The sequence below is a fragment of the Salminus brasiliensis genome, chromosome 13 (genome assembly GCF_030463535.1).
Source record: "Salminus brasiliensis chromosome 13, fSalBra1.hap2, whole genome shotgun sequence".
In the NCBI taxonomy this organism is placed as follows: Eukaryota; Metazoa; Chordata; class Actinopteri; order Characiformes; family Bryconidae; genus Salminus; species Salminus brasiliensis.
In genome coordinates, this window is record NC_132890.1 from 3,959,843 (window position 1) to 3,976,168 (window position 16,326).

Genomic DNA, 16,326 nt, shown 5'->3' on the forward strand with positions numbered 1-16,326 from the left:
GGGCTGTGCAGCCGGCAGAAAGCGTGTGGGTGGTTTAGTGTGTGTGGTTTGTATGAATATATATGCGTTCCTTCATGTCCTCCAGAGAGCTGCTTCAGCACCTGCTCTTCGCCATTACTGTCATATTATCACTATTCTGACCAAATAACTCAAGCTCCCCTAAAAATAAGCCGTGTTTTGATCTCCAGATAAATCATTACCTCAAAAACAATTTGAAAAATTAACTCAAGATCTCTAGAAAAGAAGTCATTATTCAGAAAATATTCTGATGCAACAAGTCAAAAACGTTACATAATGTTTGGACAAATTAGATAGAAGAAAATGAATCATTTTGACAATATGAGTTAAAAGCACCAGAGAACAAATAATTTTGTGAGTTTAGATCTGCAGATAATGAATAATTCTGACGAAGTAAGTTAAGATATCTAGAAAACAAATCATTTTAACAATATAAGTTAAGATCTCTAGTAAAATGAATCATTTTAACAATATAAGTTAAGATATATAGAAAACAAATAATTTTGACAATACAAATTCATATCTCCAGCAAATGGATCATTTTGACAATACAAATGCATATCTCCAGCAAATGAATCATTTTGACAATATGAGTTAAAAGCACCAAAGAACGAATCATTTTAACAAAATGTGAGTTTAGATTGACAGATAATAAATTTTCTTGACAAATTAGTTAAGATATCTAGATACGAATCATTTTAACAATATAAGTTAAGATCTCTAGTAAAACGAATCATTTTGACAATATAAGTTAAGATCTCTAGTAAAACGAATCATTTTGACAATATAAGTTTCAATTTCAAAATCTCTAAGAAATGGGTCAGTGTTTAGATGAAACAGATCAAGATTTAAAAAAAAAGAACAAATATAATACTATAATGATACTATAATGTAATTAAACTCTGAATTAATTAACATTTCAAATGTTAAAAGTCAATATAATAATGTTTTCATTCACAAAACAGTGGTCTCTTCATTACGCTGCTTCCTGGCCGGAACAGACTTCGCTAAGTGACCGCTTTGTGTTCAGGGAGGAGATACAACGACAAAAAACATAAGACCTTTGTGAGTTTGTGCTCACAGTTTTATACACTGCATGCGGGAACCTCTAGTTTGAATAAATGTGGGGGTGCACATGCTCTACTGGCTCCATTCCTCAGGCGTCTATGTATCAGAGTATCCAGGGCAAACTCACGTGTCGTCTGTGTAGGAAATTCCAAAATACTCCTTCTCCTTCAGATTGAAGTGGGATGCTACCAGGTCCAGGAGGTCCTTTGCCATCAGCTTGGGCTGAGAGGGAAAGAGAGTGAGAGGCAGAGGAAAGTTCAGATCCAATATCTTTATACACTTGATACAGTCCAGTAACACACATACACACACACACACACACACACACACCACTACACTACTATTATGAATCATATGAGAACCAACTGTATAAGAATTGTAGCCTAAGCTGTCATCACACGATTTCTGCAGGCTAGGGTTTTACTCTTAATGTGTGTGTTTAGGAGAGAGTGAATGAGTGTGTATACATATATATGTGTGTGTGTGTGTGTGTGTGTGTGTGTGTGTGGTTAACCATAGATGTGTCATCGGCGCTGTGTAAAGACACTGAGATCACTGGAAATCCACGTCTCAGCTCAATCTACATTAATCTTTACTAACTGAACCAAAAGACCTCACATCAAAACCCACACCGTTGGAAACACGTCTGCCTCAACATCTGGAACATCTGGAACACCAAACGTATTATGGAACATCAAACTCAGGAGCATCAAAGTCCTTCTGAAACATTGTGGAACATTAAACTCATTATCAAACTCATTTAGAAAAATCCAACTCCTAATGGAACTCCACATTTATTATGAAACACCAAACCTGTTATGGAATATCAAAGTCATTCTGGAGCAACCAACCCATTATGGACCACCAAACTTATTAAGGAACATCAAAGTCACCCTGGAACATCAAACTCATTACAAACACCAAAGTCACTATGGAATACAACACATTAATTCTGGATCATCAAACTGGTTGTGGAACATCACAGTAGAATATCATACTCATTCTGGGATATCAAAGTAATTTGGGAATATCAAACATGTTCCAGATCAAACTCATTCCTGAACTTCAAAGCCCTTACGAAACATCAAACTCATTATCAATCAAAGTCATTCAGAAATATCAAAGTCATTCCAGTTCAAACTTCCTTAGAAACAGTGATTTCTCTCTTTTCTACATTCCGTCTCTTGCCCTTAACACACACACACACACACAATCACATGCACACACTAAAGCCATCCTGTGTGTGTGTGTGTGTATGTGTATGCCATGTGTTGTCCACAGGCCTGTGTTTAAATGCACTAATTATTGTTTCTGTTTCACACAGGCCGCTTTCAATTAACTCCACACACACACACACACACATACACACACACACTCTTAGAAGCACACACTAAATAATCATTTAAGAGAGCCAATACGCCCACACACACTAAAAATAGCCCTCAGAAATCTGGAACAGATATACAATTACAGCATCTGCCAAGAAAGAAAGAAGAAACTGAGAAGAGAGAGAGAGAGAGAGAGAGAGAGAGAGAGAGAGAGAGAGAGAGAGAGAATGAATGAATAGTGAGTAGTTCTGTACCACTGTTACAGTACAGAGAATCACATTCCTCTTGTTTATGTAGGACTGATGATGATCAGCTCTTCCTAGAGAGACACAATTATTGATAAATACATTTTTTAAAACCTCGCTGACAAAAACTAAACCCTCAACTAAAATAAAATCTGTAACTCTAGAAAAAAGACAAAGTTTTCAGCAGATCCTTTAAGTCCTGTAAGATGTAAGGTGGGCACTCTATGAGCCTTGGGCTGGACTGTCCCCCCCTGGAGCACTCTTGGTAGATACTGACCACCGCATACTGGAAACACCCCACAAGACCTGCTGGTATTACTGCATTTCCCACACTGGCAACTACAGGTGTAATTAATTATTTAATGAATTGGTCGGTTGGTTGGTAGGTAGATACTTTTTTGATCCTAAAGGAAATTTAACATCTGTCAGCAAGATAATATTAATAGACTCAGAACCCACGAGTAAATCTGATCAAACATCCTGGCTGCCCAAATTCATATTCTCACAATATTTTGAACAAAATACAAAACTTGTGCTGATGCTTCATCTCCACTGAGTCTAGAGCTGGGCAGTGGTGCAGGACATCTGAAGTTTTTGCCGTTTCGCAGCTCATTCAGTATTTCACATGAGTAACCGACAAACAGCAACAACCATCAGTTCAAAAATACAGTGATTTTACTAATATTTATTATTCTAGCATTTATTATTCTTATTTTACATATTTAATATTTATTATTCTGGAATTATTATTCTTATTTTACATATTTAATATGTATTATTCTAGCATTTATTACGATTATTTTATATATTTAATATTTATTATTCTGGAATTATTATTCTTATTTTACATATTTAATATTTATTATTCTAGCATTTATTATGATTGTTTTATATATTTAATATTTATTATTCTGGAATTATTATTCTTATTTTACATATTTAATATTTATTATTCTGGCATTTATTATTATTGTTGTTATTATTTTGTATATTTAATATTTATTATTTTAGCATTTATTAAGATGATTATTTATTATTGTTGTTTTGGTATCTTATTATTATTGTTATTATTGTTATCAGATCGGAATTAGACAACAGTCATCATTAGGGGACTCGGATCGGATCCGGAGGCAAAAAAAGTCCAAAATGTTCCCGATAATTTACAACAATATTTTTTTTAATTGACTTTATGAGACTGTTTGCGTCCGTCAGCTTTTGAGCACATGTGGAATAGACAATTCATTTCCTTAATTAGCTTGTGTGTGTGTGCGTGCATGCATGTTTGTGTGTGTGTGTATGTGTGTGACTGAGGAAGTGGTTTTAATGCAACCACAGCTCTCAATCACTGACTGCTTGTGGCGGTGTGTGTATTTGTGTGGTTAAAAGACTGCAAAGACACTAAGCTCATACACACCCATCCCACAACTACAATGAACCAAGTGACGTACTGAATTTACGTGCTTTAAAAAAACAAAAGTATTGGGACACCAAGTTTTCTCCTGCTTGTGTTGGAGTAACTGTCTCTACTGTCCAGGGAAGAAGACTTTCAGCTAGATTTTGGAGCATCAGTGAAGTCACCAACCCACTTCATCCGCAACTCACCAACTCATCCCAAAAGTACTGGATGGAGCACCACCATCATTCCAGAGAGCACAGTTCTTCTACTGCTCCACAGCTCACTGCTGGGGGCAGCATGAGAACCTGGCGTTGTCACTCTCTCTCTCCGAGTCAATTTAAAGGAGACAGCTGTACAGATGGACGTGATAGTGAGGTATTCATATCCTGCTACCATGATGAGAGGAACATGGAAGTGGTGATCTAGCGATAGCTTCACTCTGGGCAGGTGGATCCTGGGATCCTTATTAGCTGAGATTGAGCAGCCTCTGATCCCACACGAGACAAGCTCTGCCCCCCCCTGGTTTGGAGTGTACTGTATAATTGATGTGAATGTGTGGCATGCAGGAGTGTGCCATGATTTAATAACACAGATATGCAGTATGTGTGCATCAGATTACAGACAATTACAGACACCCCAGATAGCCATGGTGGACTACAGGGCCAGGCTACATCATTTTCTCATTTCTTTGATAGCAGTGTCAAGGGTGGCCGTCCGTTATGAAGACGTCCGCTCATTGCAATGTGGAGAATCTGGATTACAGGGTGGGCAGTTCAGCTACAGACAGCCTGTTTTTTTTTCATTGGAGTGGCAAAGACCATGAAAGTAAGTGTACCGTAGTCTCACTGTATGTCCAAATGTTTGTGGACACCCTTTCTAATTAATGCATTCAGCTACTTCAAGTTGCACCCATTGCTGAACACAGATGTACAAGTGCTTGTCTAGTCTCCGTAGAGATAGAATAGACATTGCCAATAAAATAGGACTCTCTGCAGCAAATTAACATTAACCTATTGGCACCATGCCTATTGCCCACCATACATACCCCCTATACATACCCCCCCAACCCCATAGCATTTATAAACATATTTCAACCAAACTATCTCTTTACCCGGGCCTACACTGTACTCTCTCTCACACACACACACACACACACACACACACACACACACACACACACACACACACACAGCCTTAATTACAGGTACAGAGAGAGCTGACGCAGAGGAGTGGTGTTCTCTGGAATGATGGTGATGGGGCTCCATCTAATACTTTTGGGATGAGTTGGGGAGTTGGGGATGATGAGGTGGGGTAATGATCATCATCCAACATCCCGAATGCAATCAAATCCTTACAGTTTCCTTGATGTCAGAAGAAACAATGAATGTGCAGATGTCTCAATACTTTTGTCCATATAGTATAGCTGAGCACAATCCAACACAGAGAGTCTCTAGAAGTCTCTATTACCACTAAAGGACTACAGGCCAGTTTATTCGCCATTAGCTCTCTGGAACTGTGGGCCAGACTGTTCAGCTTAGATTTACCCGGGCCTACACTGTACTCTCTCTCTCTCACACACACACACACACACACACACACACACACACACACACACACACACACAGCCTTAATTACAGGTACAGAGAGAGCTGACGCTGAAGCAGAGAATAACAGAAATCACATAGAAACCCTCCAGGACTCACCAGGACATAAGAGCTTCTGTAGCTGGGAGTTTCCCTCAGACCTGCACCCTTATACAGAGGCCACCGTCGGCCCAAATTACAGCATATGAAAATTACAGCCTTCTACAGAACCTTCAGAGAGAATTTCAACTTCAGCTCAACTCAACTGAAACTACAAGGCCATGTAGAAGCTTATACACACACACAATGTTATTAATGTTACTAATATTTTTGGGATGAGTTGGGGAGTTGGGGATGATGAGGTGGGGTGATGATAATCATCCAACATCCTAAATGCAATCAAGTCCTCACAGTTTCCTTGATGTCGGAAGAAATAATAAACGTGCAGGTGTCTCAATACTTTTGTCCATATAGTATAGCTGAGCACAATCCAACACGGAGAGTTTCTGCAAGACTCTATTACCACTAAAGGACTACAGGGCAGTTTATTCAGTGTTCAGCATAGACGCTTCTGCTGCAGAGTCGAAGACCATCCACTATAAATGTCAGACTGGCAGGGTGTCTCTAATGAGGCGAGAAAGAGCAGGAGGAAGAGGAAGCAGTCAAATGAGACTCCAGAGAGAAGCAGCCAATCAGTAAAACAGAGCTAGCAGCTTGGATGTGTGTGTGTGTGTGTGTGTCGGCCTGTCTGTTGGCTCCTAGCTTCACTTAGTCCCAACTTTCAGGGTACATATTCACCAAAAACAACTGCCCCTCCAAACTGGAGGCATCTCCCCCATATCTGGCTCCTTAGTAAGTTCTAAAACACTGCTGTAAGGATTTGAATGCATCAAGCCTCAAGAGCATTAGTGAGGTCAGGTGCTGATGCTGAATTAGTCCTGGATTCCAAATGCCACTCCAACTCATCCTAAAGGTACTGGATGGAGCTTCAGCCCTCCAGAGGATAGAGATTCCAAAGCTGGGGGAGTTTCAACCCATATACACTCTGGTGATGATGGTCCTACAAAAGGATCTTTGATCAATGGCATTTAAGAACCAGTTTGGGTTCCACAAAGAACCATTTTCATAAAGGAAGTGTGAACACATCAAGAGGAGCTTCCTGAAGCCTTCAAAAAGGTTCTTCACACTCGCATATGTCCATTACAAAAACGGCTCTATAAGAACCAAAGGTGGTTCTTCTATGGTAACGCTCAAAGAACCTTTTGGAGCACCTACTGGAAGTGCTTTTCCGAACCGCAGCACAGTCAAGTGTCTTCAGATGTTGCTTCCACACAGCTGGACCTAGACACCCATGCAGAACATAGCTAGAATTCAAGCTGGCTCCCCCTGCAGCGCTGGACGAGCCTCATTGCCTTGCTGCTCCTGACCTTAAAAGAAAGTTATGAGAATATCCTGCAACTCCAGGCCTCAGAGGACCCCCTGAAATCCCCTGTCCTGAAAAAGAGGAAGAGGCGTTCCTCAAGGAACCTGGAATATACTTATAATCCCAAGGGCCCGATTAACCTGGCTACCACTGTCTGAGGATTTTCCACCCACACAGGGATGGAGCTGGACAGAGAGAGAGAGAGGGGGGGGGGGGGGGGGCAGGGCTTGCGTCTGCATTGCTTAGTGAATATGGACTGTGGGAATTAATCTGATGAATGTGGACGGCACCTCCCTCCGTCCACAGCTCCATAAAGAATCAGCAGGGAATGTGAGAGAAAGCGGGCAGACGGAAGTGGTAATGCTCCTGGTCGTTTATGGCCCATAAAGAAAGAAATCTCAGTGGGGGAGCGCAGAAGATGTACTTAAAGGAAGCTAAAAGTGAGAGGCACTACACAGCAAGCGTGTCCTCCAATCTACACATAGTTAAGGGCAAAAAAAACACAACTGTGGTAGGGTAATATAAAGCCCAGACCCAACATCCCATGGACTTTACTCAAAAAAACCCTATATGTCCAAATATTTTTGGACACCGCTTCTAATGAAAGCTTTCAGATATTTGTTACGTTGCACCCATTGCTGACACAGATGTACAAATGCGCACACACACAGCTTGTCTAGTCGCTGTAGAGAAGTATTGCCAATAGAAGCAGATAAACATCATTAACCCATTGGCACCATGCTGCCTAATGCCAGATTTGGGCTAGAGGGGTATAAAGCCCCCCAGCTTTGAGCTGTGGAAGAACTGGAAGTGTTCTCTGGAATGATGTTGGTGGAGCTCCATCCAGTACTTTCAGGATGAGGTGAAAAGTTGGGGATGATCAAGTGGGGTGGTGTTGATCATCACCCAACATCCTGACCTCACCAACACTCTTGTCACTCAATGCAAGCAAATTCTCACAGCAATGCTCCTCCAGAATCAAGTAGAAAGCTTTCTTCTCTGGACAGTAGAGACAGTTACTCCAACAGAAGCAGGATCAAGTATTTTTAATACCCTTGATTGCCCTTGATACCTGAATTTCTACCCAATGACCGAAAATCTGGTTTCAGCCCTAGTCTATTTTTTTCCCTCATGGTGGTGAAGATCTTTCTTACTGTCACTTTTGCTACCTCAACTTCCAAATGGCTTCTCTCCTCCGTAAATCTTTCTGCTCATCAGACCAAAACCAGAGCCCAAATCAAAGTCGGCCATGCAGCACATCAAAAAGATAGTCCGAGAAGAACTCTGGAGGACGACAACTGGGAACTGGCTCTAAGACATGATAGATCTCCAGAGATGAGAGAATGATTTCAGCCAGTTTAAACCAGACTGGAGAATAGAGGGATCAGCTCGGCTTAGATAATCACATCTGACAGATGTGTGTGTGTGTGTGTGAGAGAGAGAGACAGAACAGACAGAGTAGAAGAGTCTACACACTTCAGAAGCTTCAGAAGCTTTTCTTTGAGTGAAGCTGTAGAGGAACCTTCTAAAGAACCTTCTAAAGGACCTTCACTTGGTGTAAAGGTTCTTCACACTCACACTCATCTAGATCACAAACATCTTTATGGAACCAAAAGTGGTTCTCCTATGGCATCGCTTAGTGTACACTACATGGACAAAAGTATTGGGACACCTGCTCATTTGTTGTTGTTCTTCCGCAATCAAGGGTATTAAAAAGAGTTGATTCTGCTTTTGTTGGAGTAACTGTCTCTACTGTCCAGGGAAGAAGAAGGCTTTCTACTAGATTTTGGAGGAGCATTGCTGTGAGGATTTGATTGTAGTCAGTGACAAGAGTGTTAACGAGGTCAGGATTTTGGCTGATGATCACCATCCAACCTCATCATCCCCAACTACCCAACTCATCCCATGGATGGAGCTCCTCCACCATCATTCCAGAGAACACAGTTCTTCCACTGCTCCACAGCTCAATGTTGGGGGGCTTTATATCCCTCTAGCCCACACCTGGCATTAGGCAACATGGTGCCAATAGATTCATGTTTATCTGCCCTGGTCCTATTGTACTGGCAGTTTTGCACATCTGTGTAATCAACGGGTGCAACTTAAAGAAGCTAAATGTGCATGTTTGCTTCTATCAGTGTAGGAAAGCAGAGCTGTCTGTCTCATGAATGGGGATTTCCTGAGTTTTCCTGAGATTTTCCTGTGTGTGTGTGTGTGTGTGTGTGTGTGTGTGTGTGTGTGTGTGTGTGTGTTTGGGGTAAGGAGGAAAGCGTCCTCGTTAAGTAGACCGGCTGTGTTGTGGAGATGTTTATGTTTTCATGGCGCTATGTGACCTGAGAGCCTGGAGCATTTGTGTTGTTATGGAAACTGAGCTCCTTCTGATGCTGAATTTTAGTAGGCGGGTCAGTGGAGAGGCAGAGCTCTGATTGGTGCTGAGGTCAATGAGGGGGATGCTGACCAGGGTTGTCATGGAAACACATGTGCCAGAATAACTGCTGAAGAGGTTGCAGTTTAACAGGCCTGACAGAGCTCTCTTCACACTGGAGCATGAACCAACACACACACACACACACACACGTAACGTTAAAACCATCTGCCTAACACTGTGTAGTTCCACCTCGGGCCACCAAAACAGCTCTGACCCGTCGAGGAATGGACTTTGCAAGATCTATGAAGGTGTCCTGTGGTGTCTGATATTCTAGGGTGTTAGCAGGAGTTCCTTTAGGTCCTGTAGGTTGTGAGGTAGGGGCTAATGAGTCTTGGATGTTCATGACCCTGTTGCCTTTTCACCCGCCTGATGTTTTGGAGGTGTTCTTACGTCGTCATACCCCTGACCAATCGCAGGGCTAACATGGCTCTGCTTTCTCCTCAAGTCTGAGCAACATGTAGGTCTAAGCAAGCATCCCCCGAATGCCCCATTGTCTCCTACACCCTTCACTGCAGAATTTAGTGCCAGGATGGGAGGCCCCGCCGTAGCTCCGCAGCCTGGGAGGCCCGCTGACTGCCTGCCGCCCGCCGTTCCCTGCAGTACCGGCACCGAAGCAGAGAAGTGGAGAGGCGACGGGAGGGTGGGAGGGGCCAACGAGGCACATCGGGCAGCCACTCCCCCAGTCGCGGCTTCTATATGTGAGCTGCTAATTCAGGACCAGATATCAGAACCTCAGTAAACCCTAAGAGGCTCAGGACTGTCTGTGTTGCCTTGGTAAAGTAAACAAATCTTGTTCTCCAGTGATGCAGTAAGGCTGTCAGTCATGCATGCTCATTAGAATATTTAGACCACGCCCAGACCCTTCTCAGAGAGGGGTGAGGAGTGCACTGTGGTGATTTTTGAGGAGTGTTTGATCATATTTCTGCTTTGTGTGATTATTGAAAAAATCAATATTTCGAAGAATGTGTTTTCAGGGGCTTTGATGTTATGGTGGATTGGTGTATATACAGTACATATATATATATACTAGGCAAACCACAGTTCTCCACTTCAGAAGACCAAAAGAACCAAACTAATTAACACAATCTTAACTGAACGTAAGCAACTGTGTTATCCTACATGTGTAATCCTGTACACATGATGACCTGCATGTATCAGTGGATGCTGTTTATCCTCTCTGGAGATGCTTCGGCTTTCGGGATGAAATGTGTCGTTCTGCACTTTACCCTCAATCCAAAGTGATGGAGTACAGAGGCACGACAAAAATGGAATCACTGTCCAATTACTTACAAAATAGAACTTTAATCTCTCTCTCTCTCTTTCTCACACACTCACACACACACACACACACACTCACAGATACAAAGGAACCCCCTCTCTCCAGCAGATGGTAATTAACTCTCAAAGGAGTAGTGAGGATTTCCCTTCTCAGACAAGCGAGAGGAAGTCTGAGATAGTGATCATTAAAACAGACTCTGCAATCACACCTCCAGAACGCTGCTCTGCTGAAACGTGGCATTGTTAAAATCACTGCACTGAAGCCAGCATTCATTTATTACTGGTAACTCCAGTGATGGAAGTAGGATCTTATGGGCCCCGATAATAAACAGATGAATAAATAAATATATAAATAAACTAAGTATTACTTTGTCTGATATAAGTTGGTGCACTGGAGTCCTTATAGGCAAGTCTGATAACTTTGTGGCCATCCTTGCACCACCATACATCTGAGAGTAGTCAGACGGAAATCTGATTGCTGTGTGGGACGGAATATGCAAATCTGCTTGTGACGTGGTAATTATTGCTGGTGTTTTGGTTGATCTAGGAGGGGTTTTGGTTGTGAAATGAGTCTTGGAGAGACGGATGCAATCATGCTGCTGTAACATGTGGCTCTAATGCATCTTAGACCTCCTCCTGAAGTGGTTTGAGTGATGGGATTAGTATCTGGTTTAAATGAGTCTTGGGTGTGTTCTCACTTTTGTTTTTATGTAGCTCGGCCTGTTACTCAAGACGTATGAAGTGACCAGGATTAAACTACTCAACATCAAATTACTGTTTAATTCAAAACATATTTAATTCACTGATAAAATGTTTGTAGCGTTTGGTTCAATAACGCACAGAAATGGAGCTTTTTCGGCTTGTTTGGCTACTGTGCTTTCTCAGATCTCCAAACCCAGGGAGGCTTTCCCCACTAGAACCACAATCTCGTCAACCCTCCTCCACTCACTGCACAACCAGCATGTTTATCTGGCTGTTTTAGTTGAAGGGTGGGACTTTATCTGTAAACAGACACCATGTGGAGTGATCCTAGACCTCCTACCCCTTTTTCAACCAGTGACCGGTTTCCTCGTTTACAGTGTCTCTGTACTGGGTCTCAGCTAGATTAGATATATCAGGGGGGAAATAAAGAATGAATCCGATCCAGCTCTGTATGTTGCTTTCTAAGGGTTTTGAAAAGGGTCTTCTGCTCCTGAGCCCCTGGAATTAATTTTTACTCCACTGCAGTAAATATAAATCACAATTTGAGCGCCCCATCATGGACAGCTGTACATGTGCATTACACAGCTTGATCTGAAGGTGTAGAAGCTGAAGGCGAACTGAGGCGCTAGAGTAATACTACAGGGTTTTACACTAATATGACTCTATGGGTTCTGCAGCGTTACACAGCAGTTCTGGAGAGAGGTTCTCCTTCTGCAGCTCCACCACCAAAGCTCCATAGTGCAGTAGCAGCAGCAGCGCTCCGGCCCGGAGTGGGAATGCCGGAGACTGTATTGCTCCCTGTTCCAGTCAGTAGAGCATTAAATTGATCATTAAAGCTGCTACTTTCAGGTGATTTTGCTGCATAATCTCCACTTCCGTACCATGGCAGCACTGGTTTCCAGCTCTGATGTCATCACTGGTCTGCAAAGTCTACATAGTCAAGATTGGGTGTTTTCTTAAGCCCTCCCTGATTGTCAATGACTTACCTGCACAAGCAGCTCCAATTTCCTGTCGTCCAGGAGATGGACCTGACATCTCCGCCCCTCTGTCATCTACAGAGTGAGAGAGAGAGAGAGAGAGAGAGAGCGTGAGCTTAACCCTAGTGCATTCACAGCAGTGTGAAATCAACTGTAAATACTGGGTCATCGTGACAAGACAGAAATAGAAACTCTCCTTACACACACACACACGTGCATGTGCACCCATGCATGCACACACACACACACACACACACACATGCACAGCGATTCCCACTCGAGCAGAAGAATCCGATCTCATTCACACTACACCTCACAAGCTCGTGCTGCACGAGCACTTTCGCACTACACAGCGTCCCACATCAGTGCTGATGCTGATGCTAAGCAGACAGGCCTCCTTTTGGCTCAGTTCACTAGGCTTCCAATCACGCGGGCCTGCTGCACACACACACACACACACAAACACAAACACTAAAAGTAAACCACATTCAGGACTAAAGCATGCTATTATCTTCTCCATCTTCTCCATCCTGTTACAGACAGTATAATAGTACATGTTGTCATAACAGCCTCTAATCACATGCAGCAATGCTCTCGTTCTCCCTTTACCCACGTCTCTCTTGTAGATCCACTGGCTTGTAAGGAATCAAGGCATTAGACGGATTCATGTCCTTTGAAGCTTCCGATGATGCAAACCAGTATAACGTGACATACACCAACCAGCCATAACATTAAAACCGCCTTTAAAAATGCCTAATCCCAGCCAACAAGCCCTGGAACGTGGGAACCGAAAAGTTTTGTCCATGAGTTCCATATAGCCCCACATATGCATGTCCACCAGTGTCAGTCATGGGACCAGGAAGGGTTATACATGAGCCAATCTGGGCTGTACACTGCACATGGGGCCTAGATGGGATGGGACGCCCAACTGGGTCTCAGTAACAACACATGTACAAACTCACTCACAGCCCATGCCCACCTGGAACCAACCTAGCCCATGTTCTACCCATGTGAGCCCCACATGAGCATGCTGGCTGGGATATTTATCAGTCCCCCTCAGGCGACCAAAACACCTCTGACCCGTCCAGACATGGACTCCACAGAACAGCTGAAGATGACCTGTGAAATCTGGTAAGTTGTAAGGTGGGGTCTCTGCTCTGTGAGACCCTCAATGAGCCTTGGGCACCCATGGGCCATGTTGCTGGTTCACCGGTTGTCCTTCCTCGGAGCACGTTTGGTAGGCACGGACCGCTGCATACCGGAGAACACCCCACAGGACCTGTCAGATGTTCTGACCCAGTCGTATTTTCGTCTAGCCATCACACTTGCCCATCTTTCCTGTTTCCAGCACATCCCCTCCATAATGTTATGGCTTGGTTGGTGTAAAGAATAAATTCTTCTTGTTATCTTGCAACATCAAACTTGACTGCACTTTTAGCACTGAGGCGAAAGCCTCAACCAGCAAAACAAAGCTGTGGTCATCCCGGGACATTTCACAGCAGTTTCATAACAGAGAGCATGGTAAACATGCCTACTGTACTTTTCAGTAGGGACATTCCAAAACCGTAGTCTCCACTGTCCTAAAACTGACCTGCAACATTCAGCAATTCCACACTGGAGCTGTAAACCACCAGTGTTCTACAAGTACAACCCTGAGTGGGCAAATGACTGTGGCGATTCTGGCTTTAATAGGCTCAGGCCCAGCATGTTCACGTGGCTGCTGGCCCCATCAACACTCTGGACCCTCAGGGTTCAGAGGGGCTAGTTTACACCCATCAATAATATTCAACTACAGACCGTTCACCCAGAAACGAGCCTTCAACTGCCTGCTCAGCTATAAAACACACACACTAGTGGTTTTAGTCAGCCATCGGCTGTAATGCTAACCATCTGCAAACTAAGCATGGAGATCCAGCTCTTAGGCTGACTCCAACTCCACCTGGACGCTAACACTGATTTAAGCGCCATCCACAGCTGTGGACCAGAGAGGACGTCCCGGTGACAGCTGAGCAGACCTGAACACCAGCATAGCCTGTTTAGGCCTTAACTGTCAACAGACTGACTTCACGGCACTCCACAGAAACCACTGCATGCTTATAGCCATGCATCTACATTATATGTCCAAATGTTTGTGGACACTCCTTCTAATGAATGCATTCAGACACTTTAGGCTGTACTCATTGCTGACACAGATGTGCAAATGCACACACACACACTGTTGACAAGTACTGACAATAGAACAGGACCCTCTGGAGCAGATAAATATGAACCTAAGGGATATAAAGGGGGTATAAAGCCCCTCCAGCATTGAGCTGTGGAGCTTTGGCATGATGGTGGAGCCACTTTGACCAAAGAACCAAATTGTTATGATGACTAGATGACTGGGTCAGGACATCAGGCAGGTCTTGTGGGATGTTCCTGGTATGCAGTGATCATGCAAAGTGGCATGACCGGAATCATGGGCGCCCAGGGATCACTGATGCTCTTGGAGGCCTCATCTCACAACTTAGACTTACAGGACTTACAGAGCTAGTTTGGTGGCACGAGGGGGTCCCACGCAGTACTAGGCAGGTGATCAGCGATGACTGACTATGTAGAAACTTTAAAAAGTTATAATAGTGGTATAGTAAACATCCTACTGAGAGAGGGCGTAGGGGACTTGGGGGCACATCTGCGATGAGCCTGAGGGCAGGAACACTGCCATGTCACTACAAGGCGAGCCCAGCGCGATATTGCTTTGTTTGGCAAATCAGCTTGGGTAGCCTAGACTCAAATACACACACACACACACATACATTCAAACGTATGCTGACGCTGTCACCCTGGTTCCTGTAATGTGAATTGTGCTCTGGCAGTCCTGCACTCTCATCTTCCTCTTACTCATCTTTTTTTCAGCATGAAATATGGCGTTCCTTCTGTCTTTCTTCACTCCTTCCCATCCGCTTCCTCTCATGTCTCGTGTGGATGCATCGGCGAAGAGCCACTCGCTGCCACACACACTCATCTCACCCCTCTCCCTCCTACTCTCGCCATATGTAGGCCAAGTTCAAAAGGAAAAAGCGTGAGGGGGGAAAGGAAAAAGAGCGAGATTCCTTAAACATCTCAGCGTGGCTGAGCGCCGCGAATGAAGCCGAGGCTCGGGAACATGTGGAGCTCTCTCTGGCCTCCTTCAGGAAGCCCTGTCCCTGAGGAACTCAAACAATAGGGCTGAAAAAAGCAGGACGGCTCACGTTTCCTCCACATTGAGGAAGACTGGGGCTGTGGGGGGAGGTGAGGGGATGGAGGAGGAGGAGGAGGAGGGGGGGCATCGGAGGACAAAAACACATCCCTTCATTCTTTTCTTCCTGCTCCTTCTCCCAGGCCCTCAACACGTCCGTCTAAACAGCTCAGCTGAAGACTACACACAGATGGGTGTGACCAGTAATATCACAGGGCTCTAATTTTACACGGCCCAGTACTTTGTGTGTGTGAGCGTTTGTGTTGGTTTTTGGACACTTTCCAGATGCAAATGTCCTGAATTTACAAGCCAGCCAACAAAATCAGTAGTCCTGACTTTGCAAAGTGCTTACCAGAGTTTGTTCCCTCAGAGGAACCTCAACCTAAACGTCACTGTGTGAGATTCTTACTGACCTGTGAAGCTGTGTGTTTCTTCAAGGAGAAGAAACCTGGTGAATTTCTCTCAGCCATGCGAACACTTCCACCCCCCTAACTCTCTCTCTCTCTCACTCGCTCGCTCTTCCTTTTCCATTCTTCTCCTCCTTCTTCTTCTTAGATGCTTTTACTCTTCCACATAAGTCCAGCAAATGTCTGCTTAGATCTTCTTAAAAACAATGTGTCCAAATGTTTGTGGACACCCCCCCCCCAATAAATGCATTCAGCTGCT

General features: G+C 43.8%; 1 protein-coding gene across 11 annotated transcripts in view; it reads right to left on the reverse strand.

Moving 5' to 3' along the window:
* The window catches only part of frmd4a (FERM domain containing 4A), a 173,535-nt gene that overhangs the window by 44,032 nt on the left and 113,177 nt on the right, over nt 1–16,326 (reverse strand). For all 11 annotated transcript variants that reach the window (XM_072695800.1, XM_072695801.1, XM_072695799.1 and 8 more), the window contains exons 2-3: nt 12,453–12,518; nt 1,214–1,308 (exon numbers count right to left, since the gene is read on the reverse strand). In XM_072695800.1, the coding sequence (XP_072551901.1) occupies nt 1,214–1,308; nt 12,453–12,518 (161 nt within the window). The remainder of the gene's footprint in view (nt 1–1,213; nt 1,309–12,452; nt 12,519–16,326) is intronic.